This window comes from Schistocerca nitens, chromosome 1 (assembly GCF_023898315.1).
Source record: "Schistocerca nitens isolate TAMUIC-IGC-003100 chromosome 1, iqSchNite1.1, whole genome shotgun sequence".
Lineage (NCBI taxonomy): Eukaryota > Metazoa > Arthropoda > Insecta > Orthoptera > Acrididae > Schistocerca > Schistocerca nitens.
In genome coordinates, this window is record NC_064614.1 from 830,743,460 (window position 1) to 830,760,021 (window position 16,562).

General features: G+C 39.8%; 1 protein-coding gene across 1 annotated transcript in view; it reads left to right on the forward strand.

Annotated features, from left to right (window-relative positions):
* The window catches only part of LOC126262890 (structural maintenance of chromosomes protein 3), a 169,407-nt gene that overhangs the window by 121,633 nt on the left and 31,212 nt on the right, over positions 1 to 16,562 (forward strand). The window contains exons 22-23 of the mRNA XM_049959780.1: positions 785 to 921; positions 6,599 to 6,776. Of these exons, the coding sequence (XP_049815737.1) occupies positions 785 to 921; positions 6,599 to 6,776 (315 nt within the window). The remainder of the gene's footprint in view (positions 1 to 784; positions 922 to 6,598; positions 6,777 to 16,562) is intronic.

Below are 16,562 nucleotides of genomic sequence, written 5' to 3' on the forward strand. Positions count from 1 at the left end.
CTCTTATTTAAAAATTAACTCTTTGATGACGAGCCATTTAGAAGAATTTCGAACCCTGAAGATCAGACATTTACGTCATTATTAAAAATTTTACTGGCACATTTGTGTGATATATCTTAAAGTGTAACACGCGCAAAAAAGTTCAACAGTATATGGGAAAGCTTAGCTTCTCTTGCAGCTTGAGACCAATATTATATGTGAAAGCTTTTCTTTTCTTGTAGCAACACTATGTATATTAATTTAAACTATTAACTTTCCCTGCTCGTGTGTTCGTGCTACTTAACAGTGATGTTGCTGTTGGCTGACTACATCACATGACATGAGCTACGAACGGCTTACAAAAGCGCATCGAAATCTCGATTTCAATGATTCGGAAAGTAACATGCAATGTTTGGTGGAATTCCAGTGTATGCTTTCATAATACGAAAATACGCAGCGTACATGTTGCTGCACATCAAAGTTATTTCCAAAACGTGTCTTTTTCCCTGAGTTTTGTTAACCGGGAAAAATCCGGGAATTTTTTTTTCCTTGTCCACGTATACACCCTTTTTAAGTATGTTGTTTTACAGCTCATATAACATCGATATTTTAACATTACATGCTATGAAGTATACATACCACAGACAAGCTGAAAATATCTACTTTAATGTCTTGTATGGGACATTTCTGATACACAGGAATTATGCATTTTACAATTATTTGTCCTCTCTGCAAATTTTGTGCTGTTACTTAAGGTATTTTGTTTATATTATATACATGTTAAACTTGGTGTGTGTTTTTGCAGCTCTTTAAAGAAATGGAGAAAGCAAACAGCCAGCTAAAAAAATACAGCCATGTTAACAAGAAGGCTCTTGATCAGTTTATGAGTTTCTCAGATCAGAAAGAAAAATTAATGAAGCGCAAAGAAGAACTCGACAGGGGGTGAGTATCCATTTTCATATTGGGAAAAAATTATTTTTGATTCATGTGATAACATGGCTTTGATATTATAAAATGATGAATTCAGAAAAGTTCATGCAAGTTAACATTATAGTTTGCATTGCATTTTCCTGTTGCTCTTGAAGCATCTTGAGTTCATGAATTCTTGTAAGTTTTTGTGCACATAGTGCAACAGTATTTGTAATTAATACAAAATTTAAAGAAGAATGATTAAGTGGGTCTCATGTGCTGCATTAGAGAGAGAGAGAGAGAGACTCAGTTATTGTAGGTTAACTCCCCCCCCCCCCCCCCCCAACCCCCTCACCATGTTGTATCGCTTATGTAAGTGTTTTGATGCTGTATGATAAACTATTCGAAAGTAGATATAATAATACCCTCCCCTCACAATATAAGTATATATTAATAATATGCTCCCCTTGTAATATAAATTTGTATTTTTGTTTGTTTTCATAAAGTGATCTCGTGCAACACTAAAGCTGACTTATGTATATGGAAGCAGCTCAGTTTAAGTCCTAATCTTATCAGCTTAACGAAAGTTTTTTTGTAGTTTCTTAAAATAGCTCTTTTTGAACACTCCGACATTTCAGGAATTTTGCACTTTCAAATTTTTATATCTGCCCTCAAATTTTTATCATTATTCATTTAGTTGTTTGTTCAAATCTACTCTCAGCTGTCAATTATCTGCCTTCAGTTCTTTATTTATTTCTCATAAAAACTTGTTAGTTATATTATCCTTTTGTACGGTATTAACAGATTTGTTGTCCATTTGTGCACCTCACAATGCATTCAAATTTGAATTTTTCTTTCAGTTGTTTCTAGTTTCATTTGTATTAGCTAACCCTATTTCATTAATAACATTCATGTATTAATGCTATCCTGTTGGAAATAGTTCTGATCATTAATTACATTAGTATTCACACCTGGATTGTCACTGTTAATTCAACTTGCACACTGCACATCCAATTTATGTAACCAAGGTAGACATTAGCAGTCTACAGCCTTCTCCTATTGAAAATTGCTTGAAAAATTGAGGTGCTGTTGAAATTTTTAAGTTCATTCACTATACATTGATGCTGACCGATCTCTGGTTCTGAAGACTACTGCACTCCGCATCACCTTTGCCATCAATCTCCATGTATAACGTTCTCCCACTATACTGTTGTTCCATCATTTACCTATAATTATCACCCATCTTTCTAGTATTTAGATTTCTTCTGCTTTTTTGGGATGGTTTAATAGGAATATGATTGTGGAAAGATTCCATTAGGTAATGTTGAAACACGATTAACATAAATAGTGATCAAAATGGTTCAAATGGCTCTGAGCACTATGGGACTCAACTGCTGTGGTTATCAGTCCCCTAGAACTTAGAACTACTTAAACCTAACTAACCTAAGGACATCACACACATCCATGCCCGAGGCAGGATTCGAACCTGCGACCGTAGCAGTCCCACGGTTCCGGACTGCGCGTCTAGAACCGCGAGACCACCGCGGCCGGCAGTGATCATCGTTCAAAACTAAACTATGCTAAATTCATTACATTCAACAGTCTATGATGTGCCATGTTTATGTTGTCCATCCTTTCATAGTGTAACTATATTTAATCACAATAAACAAATATATTTACTTCCATTCTATCTATGTTGTTAAGCACGAGAGACATGTTTTCTCAACTTGGTGCATATAGGGTGTAGAGAATGGGATTACAGTCTTGTTGCTTGATTTATCTATGTTGCAGTCATATATCACTTGAAAATAGCTTTTTGAAAAGAGAGCATCTTGAGGCAGCAATTCTATCCCACATATCCTATCAACTGAAAAATTTTTGTTGGGTGACATCCGTCACTACCATATGCTGTATTTTACAGTGATTTCAGTAACTTAATATGCATTTTTTTGTTTTACTGCAAAAACAATTCGGGGTTGTAGTGAAATAAATATCAAGTAAGGTCTGTATACTGAGAAAGTGCCAGTGAATCAAAATAATGTATGAAGATTGTTTGGAGGGCAGAGAGATAGTAAAAAAAGCAAAAATTGAAATTATTCATGTAGTATGGTGCTCAGGCATGTCCTGACATGAACTTCACCACTACTCAGGAATGAATGGAATCTTTTGAAACTTTGTATAGTGCTCATCAATTTATTCTGACTAAAAGGAATATTTTGATTGCGTTTTTGACAGAGAAATTGACACCAGGCCACATTTATAATTCAAATGTGATTCTTCATTTTAACCTCGTTTGTTGGAGCAAATCTTTAGCATTGAAGCTTGATGATTTGGCTGAAATTACTCAAATCATTCATTATTTAGGATGTTGCACACATGGTGTCTGACGATTAGGACCATGAAAAAAGAATGGGGGAAACTAAGGTAAGGTCTGTGTTTGTTCAAAAAATAATAAGTAACAGCAGTAGCTGTGTTTCATCACAGTGTCGTTATAACATCAGTCCAACATCTGTACTGCTGAACTTAAAGAAAAAATCTCTATTCATGTGTAACTGGAAAAAAATGAAAGGCAACAATGGCAATGGGTAGAGTACTGGGGCACCCAAAATAATTTTGGCATGTATTTCAGTGTCACAGATACAGGCTGTGGGAAGGAACAATCCTACTGCAACCGCAGTAGATGACATGCATAGATGCTATACAGCAGCTGACCCTTACCACACCACAGTCCAGCACCTTTCGAGATCATTTTTATGAAATGATTTTATGATTACACTGCTGCCAGCCAGCATCCTTTCTCTGAAATGGGACAGTAGAACGATTCTCTCTTAAGAATACAACAAAAAATTATACTAAATGATTTGAATGGAAATTTCAACAAAACTTTTCATAATTTTCTTAGAACTTTCTTAAATTGCACATTAGCCAACTTTTGAGCTACGACAGACTCATCAGATGGTGGGTATTTGCAGGAACTTTTTATTTCATATCAAGTGCAACCATAACTAGTTCAGAATAACAAAATTGTATTTACAATTTGTCCTTTATTTTGTTGTTTCTGTAGGCAAATTTCTTTTTATGATTAGTTTCAATCAATATATAATGAAATTCCTTTTGTATCCATACGTAGATACAAATCAGAATACTGATGTATCACAGTATTCTGTGTGTAATTCTGTATGGGCATGATAGATTGCACACTTAGCTATGTAGATCTGAAGCTGAACAAATACTAATTGAAACTAATTATGAAAAGGAAAGTTGCTACTCACCATATAGCGGAGAAGCTGAGTCGTAGATAGGCACAACAAAAAGACTGTCACAAATAAAGCTTTCGGCCCATAAGGCCTTCGTCAAAAATACACACACATATACACACTCACTCACACAGACGCAACTTTCTGCAGTCATATCTGTGTGTGTGTGTGTGTGTGTGTGTGTGTCGTCTGTTTTTGACAAAGACCTTCTGGGCTGAAAGGTTTATTTGTGACAGTCTTTTTGTTGTGCCTGTGTGCGACTCAGCATCTCTGCTATATGGTGAGTACCAACTTTCCTTTTCATGACTGATAAAAGGTAGGAATATAAGTATGAAAGAAATGGGATTGTGTTGTCAGTTCTGCATTATCTGCGTGCACAATATGGCCACAGCAATAATAGCTGTGCCTTTCAGAAATTAGTCCCTTTAACACTTGGAGCTGAACAACGGACTTCCTACATTGCTTAGATCGTACTTCAAGAAGACAGTGATGGAGGACCTATATAGGCCATTTCTCAGCTTTGTAAATGTATTCCAAGATTTGTTTGTTATCTGTATAAAGGTAATATATGGTGCTTCTACTACCACAAAAAATACAGCTGGATGCACCTGACGCACTAATTGGCAGAAAGAAATACAGACAACATTGCATGTGACTTGTTAGCAGTGTTCACATTCACTTTGTTGCCACGATCCATACCAAACAAGGTCACACAGCGCAAAGGACTTCTATTGTTGGCTACTCTATCCTTTGTATTTATTTTCAAGATCTAGTTGCCCAGAAAGCATCCAGTGACAATGTCAGAGAAAAAACAGGGATGATAGAGAAGATGAAACCTGATCATATTTTTGTTTGTAATAAAAACGACACTTCCCCTTTGAGAGGGAGCAAATAAAGTGGTGGAGGAATGATTTTTCCACATTTTCCAGATGATAATTGTGAATTCATATGTTTGACATAAAAAGCCTACCAGCAAACTTCTTTTTCATGTGCCTTTGTCCTGTGTCCACATGGGATCAGCATGGGTTGTATTGGATTTAGCATGATTAATCTAAGGGGTGGTCAGATGCCCTTCCTGTCGCCTCCCAGTAACTCCACGATGATAATTTGAATTCGTTTGTTTGGCATAAACAGTTGAGGTCTACTAACAAACTTCTTTTTCATGTGCCTTTGTCTTGTGTCTACGTGAGTTTGGCACAGTTATTATTAGATTTAGCAAGGTTAATTTATGGGATGGTCTGCTGCCAAACATGTTATTGAATTCATTGCTGAATTTGCAGAGGTTTTTATGGACAACAGGGTCGTGGTAGAATTAGCATGCATTGAAAGTGGTTCACTTGTAAACAGCTCAATGGAAAACATTAATTGATTCCAGCTACAGAAATGTCAAATTAGCCTCAGAAAAAATATGCAAGGTTTGTGCAGAACAGAGCAAGGGAAAAATCTGGGAAAGTGGTATGGAAAGATTCCAGATACTTCTGTGAGGAATGTGATGCAGGCCTTTGTTTTCCAGAATGCCTCGAATTTTTTCATATGAAGGCGAATGTAAGTAATACTCAATTTAAAAATTAATAATAATAATTTCGAAACAGTTTCATATAAAGGACTGACAACTTCTAATCCTATCTCCTTTTGGAAACATAAGATGGAAAAAATGTTTGTGTGAAAAGAATGCATTTTCCTTCAATATAAAAAATATTGTCACTGAGGAAAGGCTGTTTCGTTGCACAATTTCGCAGGGAAAAAAAGACTATTCTTTCATATGCAGTTAGCAGACTTAGTTCTGTGCAGTAGTGCCTGGTACACAAAATTCAGAAAAACTGAAAAAGCACGATATCAGCCAGTCAAACAGCATCCTAGCCTAGTCCTCGAAGTGTTAACATGCAATAGAGAGTTCACATTGCAGGCATGTAATTGTTTTATCACTTTTGTATTCACCTCTGCTCCTAGTTTCAGACATTCTGTTCCATAAAAAGTTGCTGTAAATACCTACTATCTGATAATGGGCCTGCAGTAGCTTGAAAGCTGGTTCATGATAAAATGAAAAGTTTTAGAAAAAGTGTAAGGTGACTGCTCTCATTTTTCAAGCACATTGCCCATTGCCCCTGATTTTATCACAGCTATCATGTTCAACATCTAGAATGGATTAGACAAAAAGAAGCATGCAATTATTGCTTCTGATTGTATCATAAAGCATTTATTACAATATGCAACGTTAAATCAGAGTAAACCATAACTTTTTCTACTACTTTTGATTATCTGACCACTTCCAGTGATATATGACTGCAACATAGATAAATCAAGCAACAAGACTGTAATCCCATTCTCTACACCCTATATGCACCAAGTTGCGAAAACATGTCAGTGTCTGTAGAAACTAGGTTTACAGTAGTTTTATATTATCTGAGCAAACATTTTGCTTTGTTAGTGTAAAATTATTGTTCATATTTCAGAGATGAAAAAATTAAGGAACTCATGTCAGTTTTGGAGCAACGTAAATATGAAGCTATAGAGTTCACATTCAAGCAGGTATCAAAATACTTCAGTGAAGTGTTTCAGAAGCTTGTACCAGGTGGTCACGCCCAGCTCGTAATGAAGAAGAATGATGATGAAACAGGAGGACCACAGGAAGTAAGTTTCTGATGATGTTTGGTTACTTGTTCCAATAGTGAAAAGTCAAATATATGTCATATATAGTGAATGTGGAGTGTATTGGCAAGTATTCAACATTTGCTGTGCTTCGATATGAGGATTCATTTGTGTCCAGTGGCTCTTCAAAGAGTAATTCATTTAGTTTGCTGTTCTCTACACTAAAAAAAGCCTCTATGGCTTTATGACATGAGATTACATTTCGAGGTAAATTCACATATATTCAGTGATTTACGTATAAAAACAGTAATAAATGGTTTATCTGGCTCAGATTTAAATGCTGACCAGTTAGGTTCAGATCATAGAAAGAAGGTATCACAGAAACATAAACAGTGACTCAACACAGCATGTAGACAAATAATAAGAAGAGCTCCATGACCACATTCATAAGGCAGTGTGTGTTGCTGGAAAATTTAACTCTTTCTTAAACGTATTTCTACAGCACTGTGAATCTTGTTTTCGCCTAAAACAAACCTGTGTAAAACTGCACAGACCAGGCTAAATTTTGGAGTTGAAACTCCAATACCACCAGTATTCTAATATCCTCTCATCTGTTATTAAAACTGTAAAAAATGCAAGGTCTCGCATTATCCTCAAAACAGGTAGGTCCCTTTCATCCTAGGGTCTGAGTGACATGCCCTGCCTTCAAACCTTCCCCCAGTCTTGAATAAGCTGTAGTAACACCATCTATAAAATTGCAGAGGCAAACAACCTCTGTTAACAGACCCATTTCACTCTCTCCAGGCAGTGAGAAATTAGCCTATGATAGCACACTGACTCATTTTTCTGAACCCAACTAGTAGGCTTTCACTTTGGCTTCCGTAAAATATTCTCCATAAAGGGAGCCATACAAGATGTAGCCAGTGAAGTTTTTGGCATAACTAAGCAAGAAAAACTATCCAGTTGGTATGTTCTGTGACCTTGTCAAAACCTATTACTGTGTGTACTATAAAATTTTACTTGGCAAATTAAAATGTTATGGTATCCCTCTGACCTGGATGGAGTCTTTGCTGGACAGACTATGTCACAGGAATGAAACTAACATCATAGTGGGGGAATGTAACATGTGGGGACCCCTAAAGAATCAGTACTGGATGTGGTCTTGTTCTTAACCAAAATAAATTATCTTTCAAGTACATTAAAGAATAAACTATAATGTTTGCTGACGACAGTCGTCGTAATCAAGAAACCAGTTTGAAACTTAGCCTTACCTACCATACACAGCTCAACTGATTGCTTAACAGGTGTACAGCTGGTTCTCAGCAGACAATGTAAGTCTTAATCACACAAAGAAATAACAACAAGCAAGAATGACCTTTTCTTACCAGAAGTGGACATAATGGCAATATACTGTACGAAACACTGTGTGTATCAAATTTATGTGAGGCCCAACAGGATAATAAGTTAAAATATTGTCAACACTCGTATAAACTTACGTGTACTTAACAAATGGTACACTTTTCAGATAATGATGTTTCATTAGTAAGTAAACAACAAGATACACAACTGATGCGACATGTAGTACTATAGTCTCCTTTTTTATTGCTACGTAATGCATATCTGGTGACCCACACATCAATGTTGTGCCGTGGCAGGACCACTGGAGAGTGCAGTCTTCCCAACATTGATTGTTTGCAACATTGCCAATGGATATGTGTGGAGCAATCTGCGAACTGAGGTTGCTACGCCACACCCCTACAAGGAAAAGAGAAAAAAATGTTTTTACTGACTTGGACTAAGAATGTCTGCTGGGTAGAAACAGAACCTCACTTTCCATTTATGCATTCCTGTTGTGGCTGGATTACAGTGGATTGGCTGGTGTTTCAAGGTGACTGCTGGATCTGGACAGGTAGTGGCTGGTCAATTGCCAGACGAGCGACACTGTGCTGGATGACGTGGGAATGCTGTCAGCTGTAAGGTGGCAGATGTTCTGCATCTTGTGATGGCCAGCATTTCGGCGGTGTCTTCCACACTCAGATAAGCTGGCTTGCACTGATCGATGGCACTACTGCTTCTACTACTCCTTTATTGTGAAGATAGAGTGTTCTATCATTTTGCCCTGTAACTGATTGTGGGTCTTGGTAGGGCAGCTCCAGTGCTCTACGTAGTTGGCTATGTTGGAGGAAAGCAAGCTCCGTTGTTGCCAAATCTTTGAAAACAATGGTCTGTTTTCTGTTGTGTTGTTCTGCTCGGTAACATGGTCTCCATTTGCTTCCAAAGTTCTGTGAGGAAATTTGAGTAGGCAACAGGGGGCAAGGTTGTTCCTTGAAAAACTCTCCTGGTAGACACAGAGTCTCACCATACATCATTTCCTTTGGTGATGTCTTGAAGGTCTTCTTTTAATGCACTGTGCAAACCCAACAGCCCTACCAGGAGGATGTCAATCCACAAGTCTGTCACACAGCACATTATAGCTGCCTTCAAGGAATGGTGTAGGCACTCCATAATGCCGTTTACTGCTGTGTGATATGATGATGTCCTTGTCAGGTGTATCCCGTACAGCTGGACCACTGCACAAAAGATTTCTGCCTCCCACTGTGTACCCTAGTCAGAAGTCACTTTCTGGAGACAATCAAAACATGAAATCCAACCAGTGATGAAGGCACGCACCTTGTTCTCGGCAGCTTTGTGTTTCCAGTGGTAATACCTTTGGCCACTTGGTGTACCTGTCAAGCACCACGAGGCAGTACCAGTAGCTATGTCCAACTGGGAGAGGTCCTACCAAGTCCAGGTGTGTGTGTGTGTGTGTGTGTGTGTGTGTGTGTGTGTGTGTGTGTGAAAAAATTGAGCCTTTGGAATGTCAAAAACTTCCGAGTGGAGCTCGTACATGCCTTGTTACTTTGCACTCGGGCAGGCAGTGCATGTCTTGAGTCCATATATGGCAGTCCTCGTTACCGGATCACACAAAATGCTGTGGATGTCTTAGTCCATGCAGAGAATTGATAACCTGTCGTCGTTGAACCATAAAATTTAAACTTTCAAAATCGTTTCTTAAAGAATTTACTTTCTTTACTGGTGATTCATCAAGAACATTGACACATTTAATCACACTAGGTGACCGTGGAAGTAGTTGCCAGGAAGTAACTGATGGCAAATTACCTTTAACAAATGTGAATTTATTCCTAAAAGCTTTTTCAAAACAGATTTAAAATTATTAGCAGAAAGCACACTCGAAATATCAAGTCACAGTTTAACAAATGTGAATTTTATTCCTAAAGCCTTTTTAAAACATTTAAAATAACAAGCAGAAAACCACCCTCGAAATATCAAGCTATAGTTTTATTTAGAGGCAAGAACAATATTAACAGTAGGAGCCTTCGGGCTGAGAATCTTGCCTGCTCCCTTTCAACATGGCTGTAGTCATGACCGCTCACAACAATCTCTGAAAGAGTACACTGGTGCAAATCTGCAACACACCAGATTACTTTAAACAAAAACTTTAACAACTCATACAAACATGTAAACTATGCACCCCGTAAGAGGAATGGAAATGGTACAACCCTCAAATTATTTGCCACCGAAAGTGAAAATTTTTTTTTTTAAAGGACTCTTACGGTGGAACAGTGGCAATCTTATAACCTAAAATGACTATCCATAAAATGCAGACTTACATAAAATGTACAACATGCTCTACCTTACACATGTACCACCCCCCAAGATGATAAGCAAGATAGAAACATATTTCAAGAATTCGGCCTTTAAGCAATAAATTCGTTAACACCGAATCCGACAAACATGACAGAGGCAGCTATTAACGTATGGCAGACCGACATACAGACCGACAGACGCTAACTGCCTAACAAATGGGGACGAGAGACTGACCAAGAAAACAAGTCGAATTTAACAAGTAAATGAAACAACATATCACAAATCACTTAACTTCTAAAACTGCGATGTCTGGCGAAGACCTGGCGCAGGATCCCCGAACCGTCTGCTGCCAGCCGCTTCAACGGATGCAGGAAGGCACACCGATCTCCCTTCTCACGGCGTCGCAGCTCGCACCGGCCAGACTGATGTCGTGGGTTGACTCCTGTTGCGCTCATGTTGGCCACAAAGCCACTACCCGTCACTATACGGCGCGGCCCACTGGACTGCCGTGGTGACCTCGCATGCGCCGACACTCAAGACGGACAAGTCATCTTGTATCCTAGTGAGCGACCGATCAACCGATCGGTCCAACCGCCAATGCCCATTGCCTGCGCAAACTCGAGCAGACTGGTGGCCTAACACATACTAGCACTCCAGACGACAGACAGACACTGACTGCCGCACAAATGCCAACGAGAGACAGACCAGCAACCGGTGACGAGTAACTGACCCAGACTCACTCCGCCTGACCAACTGACTAGACTCACTGAGACTGACAGACTGCCCCTCCCCGACTCACTGCCTCAGACTGACAGACTGACCCACACTGACCGACCCAGACTAATATGGCTGACCAACTGACCAGACTCACCCAGGCTGACAGACTGCCCTGGCTGATCAACTGCCTCCGACTTACTTCCTCTAGCGAGCTTATCACGCCTCTTAAATGCACGTGAACAGGCAACCTTTCTCCTTTTCCACCAGAGGGAGACACCAAAGCTGCGATTGCCACCGCCAGAAACGGAAGGCAACTGCTTTACACTACGCGCTGCGGCACGCTCTTTGAAACAGCAAATTTTACTACGGCTCAGTCGTAGAAGGGCAGATACATGTGGCTGCTGTCATCCTACTGCCTCATTGCAGTATATGAGCTTCTCTGTGCCCAGCAGTGGCTTGTGACATAAGTGCAGGGCAGTCTTGCCCTTAGCAGGTCCTTCAATTGCTTGTCGTCATTTTGTGTTGCTATCAGCTCAGTGAGATTCATAAGTGAAGAAACGCTTTTCACTCTAGGCAGGACATCAGCGGTGACAGTTTTTGAACCTCTTACATGCCAAATGTCTGTTGTAAGTTGCTAAATAAAATTTAGGTGGTTGATTTGTGTGGTGGAGTATAGTTTGTGGCTGTGTAAACGCGGAAGTCAGTGGCTGATGGTATATGTATGCCCTTCCCCACATAATCATAATAGTATCAAACTGCTTCATAAGCTGCTAACAGTGCAAAATGGTGGCCAAGAGTGCTGGTTCTCTGTGATCTTGGAGAAGAAACCCAAAGGCTGCCAGTACCTATTTCTGATCTGTTGTAGCACATCTGCAACAGAGTGGGATGAGATATCTCAGAAAATTGCGAGTGGGGCATCAGGGATTAGATGCACAAGGAGGGTAACTTGCTTGAGGCTCGTCTCACAGGCTTCAAATGCTGCCTGCAGATCATCAATCCAAGTGACAGTTTTGGTGCCATGTAATTTGGGGCAAGTGAGGAATAGCATGGAGTGTCACCTGGGCTGCATCAGCTCAGGGTAAAAAACGATGGTAAAAGTTTTATGAGGCCCAGGTAGCAAAGCACTTCACACAATGATTTTGGAGCCGCATAAGCTGTAAGTGTGGTGATGTGCTCAGCTGGTAGATAAGTATTGGTAGCGTAAACCCAAAGTCCAAGGAATGTCACTTCATTAATACCAATAGTACAGTTCGCTGGATTGATGGGTAGTCATCAAACCTTTGGAAAACTATGCATAGGTGTCTTTCATGTTCTGCTGAGGATGATGATGGTATGACCACCACATTATCAATGTATACAAAGCAGGAATCCAGTTCCCACAAAACTTTATCGACGAGTGCTGAAAAGTCTGTGGTGCATTCCACAAGCCATACAACATGTATGAGAATTCAAACACTCCAAAGGACATAGTTATTGCAGTTTTATGGATGTCATCTGTTGCAGCTGGTGTTTGGTTTTAGCTTTCATTTTGTCCAACGTCGAGAAAATTTTGTGCCCCACCAGTTGATAAACAAAATCTCCAAGCACAGGGATGGCAGTTATCACTGAAACAACTGATTTTCGGTTAATTGGTTTTTTTCAACAGCAGTTTAATGTGACTGTTACAACTGCTCAGACCAACTGGTTTCTGAAATAATCAATTTTGGTATTTTTATTCCTATTATTTCTGGTAAGAAATGTAGAAATGGGACAGATATTGAAAAATTTTGGCTCTCTCAATTTCAAGATACATAGAATCAAGATATTAAATTAAATAGACAAATAAAGGAAAACTTAGCCCGTCCACCGTTCGCTGCTTTCTTGATAAGTTTTGAATGGTTAAATACTACAAAAAATCACCAGTATTCACCTACTGATTTTAATTTTTTGGAACTCTGCCCAAAAATCATTTTGTAATCAGGGATAGTAGCTCTACTTGGGCATTATGAGTTGTCAGTGCTGAAGGTTGAAAACTGAGGTTGAAGAACTCTGTTTTTCATGTGGATTTGTCCATTTTCAAGTAGTACACACAGGCAGCACGTCAGCTACTTTATATTTCTATTGTATAATATGTGTGAATAGTTGTTAAGTTGTTAATTTATTACTGTTACCATAATTGCCTTCCTCTTTTATTATTTCATAGAAATCGCAGACAAATCTGTAATCTTTTAGAGTACACCAAGTATTATACTTCATTACTATGTTACTTCGTAAATATTTCCAGACTGGGGTGATGCCACTCTGATATACAAATTACGCCCAGTGAGAACATTGAGAAATTATCACACAGACAAGAAGGGGCAAGTCTTGCGCACTGCCTGTCCACTTGTACCATCTAATAGGCCACACCACATGGGAACATATAAATGGTTTGTTTTATACCAGGTGTAGGGAAGAGGCCCAATTGATTTTTGATGACAGTGCTGAGCCTGCTTGGATTATTGCTTTTGTGATGCGTAGTTTATGCGGAGGGCCAGCCATCTGGGCTTGGGAAAGCAGGAGAACTGGACATGGTCCTGATGTGATTCTCTGTTGAGTGGTGAGGCAATGACGGCACTCCAGCAGGTCACATGACTGAGGGGAACTCTTAGCAAGCACGCCTGTGGCAGCGGCATGTCAAATAAGTGTACTGACAGGTAGCTGCACTGTGTGGGTGGCAAGCACATGACCCTATCTGGAATGGAAGCATTCCTTACATCCAGGATGAGGTCATAGAAGGACTGGAAATCCAGCCCAATTATAGCACAGGTCAGGTCTCTGACTGTAAAACACCACTTGAATGTCCTTCGTAAACCAATAGTCAACTATAAAGTCACAAATTCATATGTAGCTGTGAGTGAACCATTTGCAGCTGACAAGTCGTAATTTGCCCACGGTCACAGTTGCCTTATCAAGTGCTTTGGAGCTACACATTTGTCCAAGCCAGGATTCACAGGAAGTTGCACCCTAATGGTCCTGTCTGTTACCCGCAAACTTCCCAATAGTTGCCCGCGCGCCAGTCGTGGCAGACTTGCCCACTGGGCATGGGAAGCTGCTGTTCACATTTCCCACCCAAGAACATGCCGATCTGCATCTACTTGCCCTGTTGCTGAAAAAATTGTGGTAAAAACACTAGTTCTGGTCCAGCGAAGGCTACATTGTCTGTGTGAGGGCATGCGGTTTCATTGTTTGTAAACACGAAGGGATACGACCCACCATGTCAACTCATCAAGAAACCAGGTGATGTCGTCAAGTCTGTCTGTCTGTGGCAGGTATTGTAGTAAACACTTGCAGAGCCACAGCCTCAGTTAGTGTGTCCGTGATCTCAACCACCTAGCTCAAGTTCATTTTTTGTTAGCGAGAGCAGTGTGCAATGCACCTCTGGAAAGAGAGACATCCATGTGGATTGTAGGAGTGGGTCTGGGGTGCCTGGTCCGGCCAAGGTGTGGAGGTGACGTAGGAGCTGTGACAGCTTCCTATTGCCAATTTACTTCCCGTGTAACAATTGTCCTAAGCATTATGTGTTGGTGAGGAAAAGGTGCCAAATGAGCTTGCCATTTAATAACTTGTACTTTCATGAGGCAGGTGGGTTTGCGATTACATGGCTAACCTAGTTGACAGAGCAGCTGTCAAATAGAGCAGCCACATGTGCATATTTTGTGGAGTCTTGTGTCGACCAGATGGTGACTAAATGGCTTCTGATATACGTGAACTAAAATGATGGTCAATCCATCCAGAGGGCTGGTGCTTTGAATGCCACGTGGTTCACTTGCTCTGCTGGAAACAGTCCCTGGGGGTGGCGGCAGGCTTGTGGCTGGAGGCAGGTACAAGATTGTCTGCACTCAGGGTACAGGTAGAACAGTTACTGACCACTGGCAGTAGGGGGGAGAGGGGGGGGGGCATGATGCCTGGACATAGTTTCCTAGCCACGCAACTTGTCGTAGCACGGTAGGTGGTCCCTCTGCTTCCAACCATGTTCGTAGCTGCTTCTCATGTCACTGTTGGCAACATAGCCATCTCTTACATGTGCTTCTGCTGCTGATCGCACAGTAGCTGCTGTTGCTGTTGTATCTATTATTGCTGGTGCTGTAACTGTTGCTGCAATTGTTCCATTTTTGCTTGTTGCTGTTGTAACGGTTCCATGATACATCGACGTCACCATTTTGTGGGTACTTAATAAATGGTACACTTTACTTCAAGACAATGACATTTTAGTTGTCAACTCAACAACAAGAACCACAACTGATGTGACTAGTGTAGTCGCGCTTCTTATTGTTATGTAACATGAGTCCAGGAACCGCACACACACACCAATGTTTTGCGCTGCGGCAGATCGAGGTGTACCGACCGCTGGAGAGCACGGTCTTCCCAACGTTGGTTGTTCACAACCTTGCCATTGGGTAGGTGTGGAATGACCAGCGAGTTGAGGTCATTTGAAACTTAATCAAGAACTCCGACTCAGTATGTTTTGCCCTTAGAAGTACCTCTTACTGTGCTGACCAAAAGATAAAAGACCAGGGTGTTGGCTTATTTTGCTTATTTACAGTTCACGTTAATGGAATTATTTTCTATTTTGCATATTTTTGCTCCATGTTGTCTTATGGAATTATTTTCTGGGGTAATACATTTAAAAGTGAAGAAAGCATTTATTCAGTAGAAGCAAGCTCTAAGCATATTGTATCAAGTCCCTTTAAGCATCTGAAAAGCCTTACACTCACTTCCCAATACGTAGACCCTTTAATGACTTTTGATTTTCATAGTAAAAATCAATTTCAACTGAATAGTGATTTGCATAATCACAGTACAAGACAAAAATTATTTTTGTCGAGGGTTACAGTGGAATTGTGTGTTTTGGTGCAAAGGTATTCAGTACGCCCACACCTAAAGTGAGAAATTGAGATTACTTACCAGTTGAAAACAAGATTAAAAATGTACCTTACTAACCACTCATTCTACAAATTATGTGAATATTTAGAGTCAGTGATTTCTGTTGGCTACATGGAAAGTTTATATTATAATATAAAAACAATAATAGTTTATATATGGAAATAATGACATAAATTTTTTGGCGTGTCTTACAAGCTCAATAAGCTGACCCATGCCTTTAAACGGGTAAAGAATCTTTTCATATTAATTCCACATAAACGGAATAGTCTTTCTCTTGTTGTAGATTTATACTTACCAATTAATAATACTATGTCCAATTGCCGTATACACCCACAAAATCTTGACCGTGTTTGTCGTTACTTTTGTAATCGGATCTTCGTAATAACTCCGAAGTATGCAGGTGAGCTTCTTGGGTTTTTATATATTGCAACACTATTTGGGATGATGATTCAAACAATTTTTCACTGGTGAAATAATACTATATTCTTCCTTCTACGTGCATAAAAACTACAGACTTTTTACTTATTCTCATAACCAAACTAGCTACCGCCGTTTACG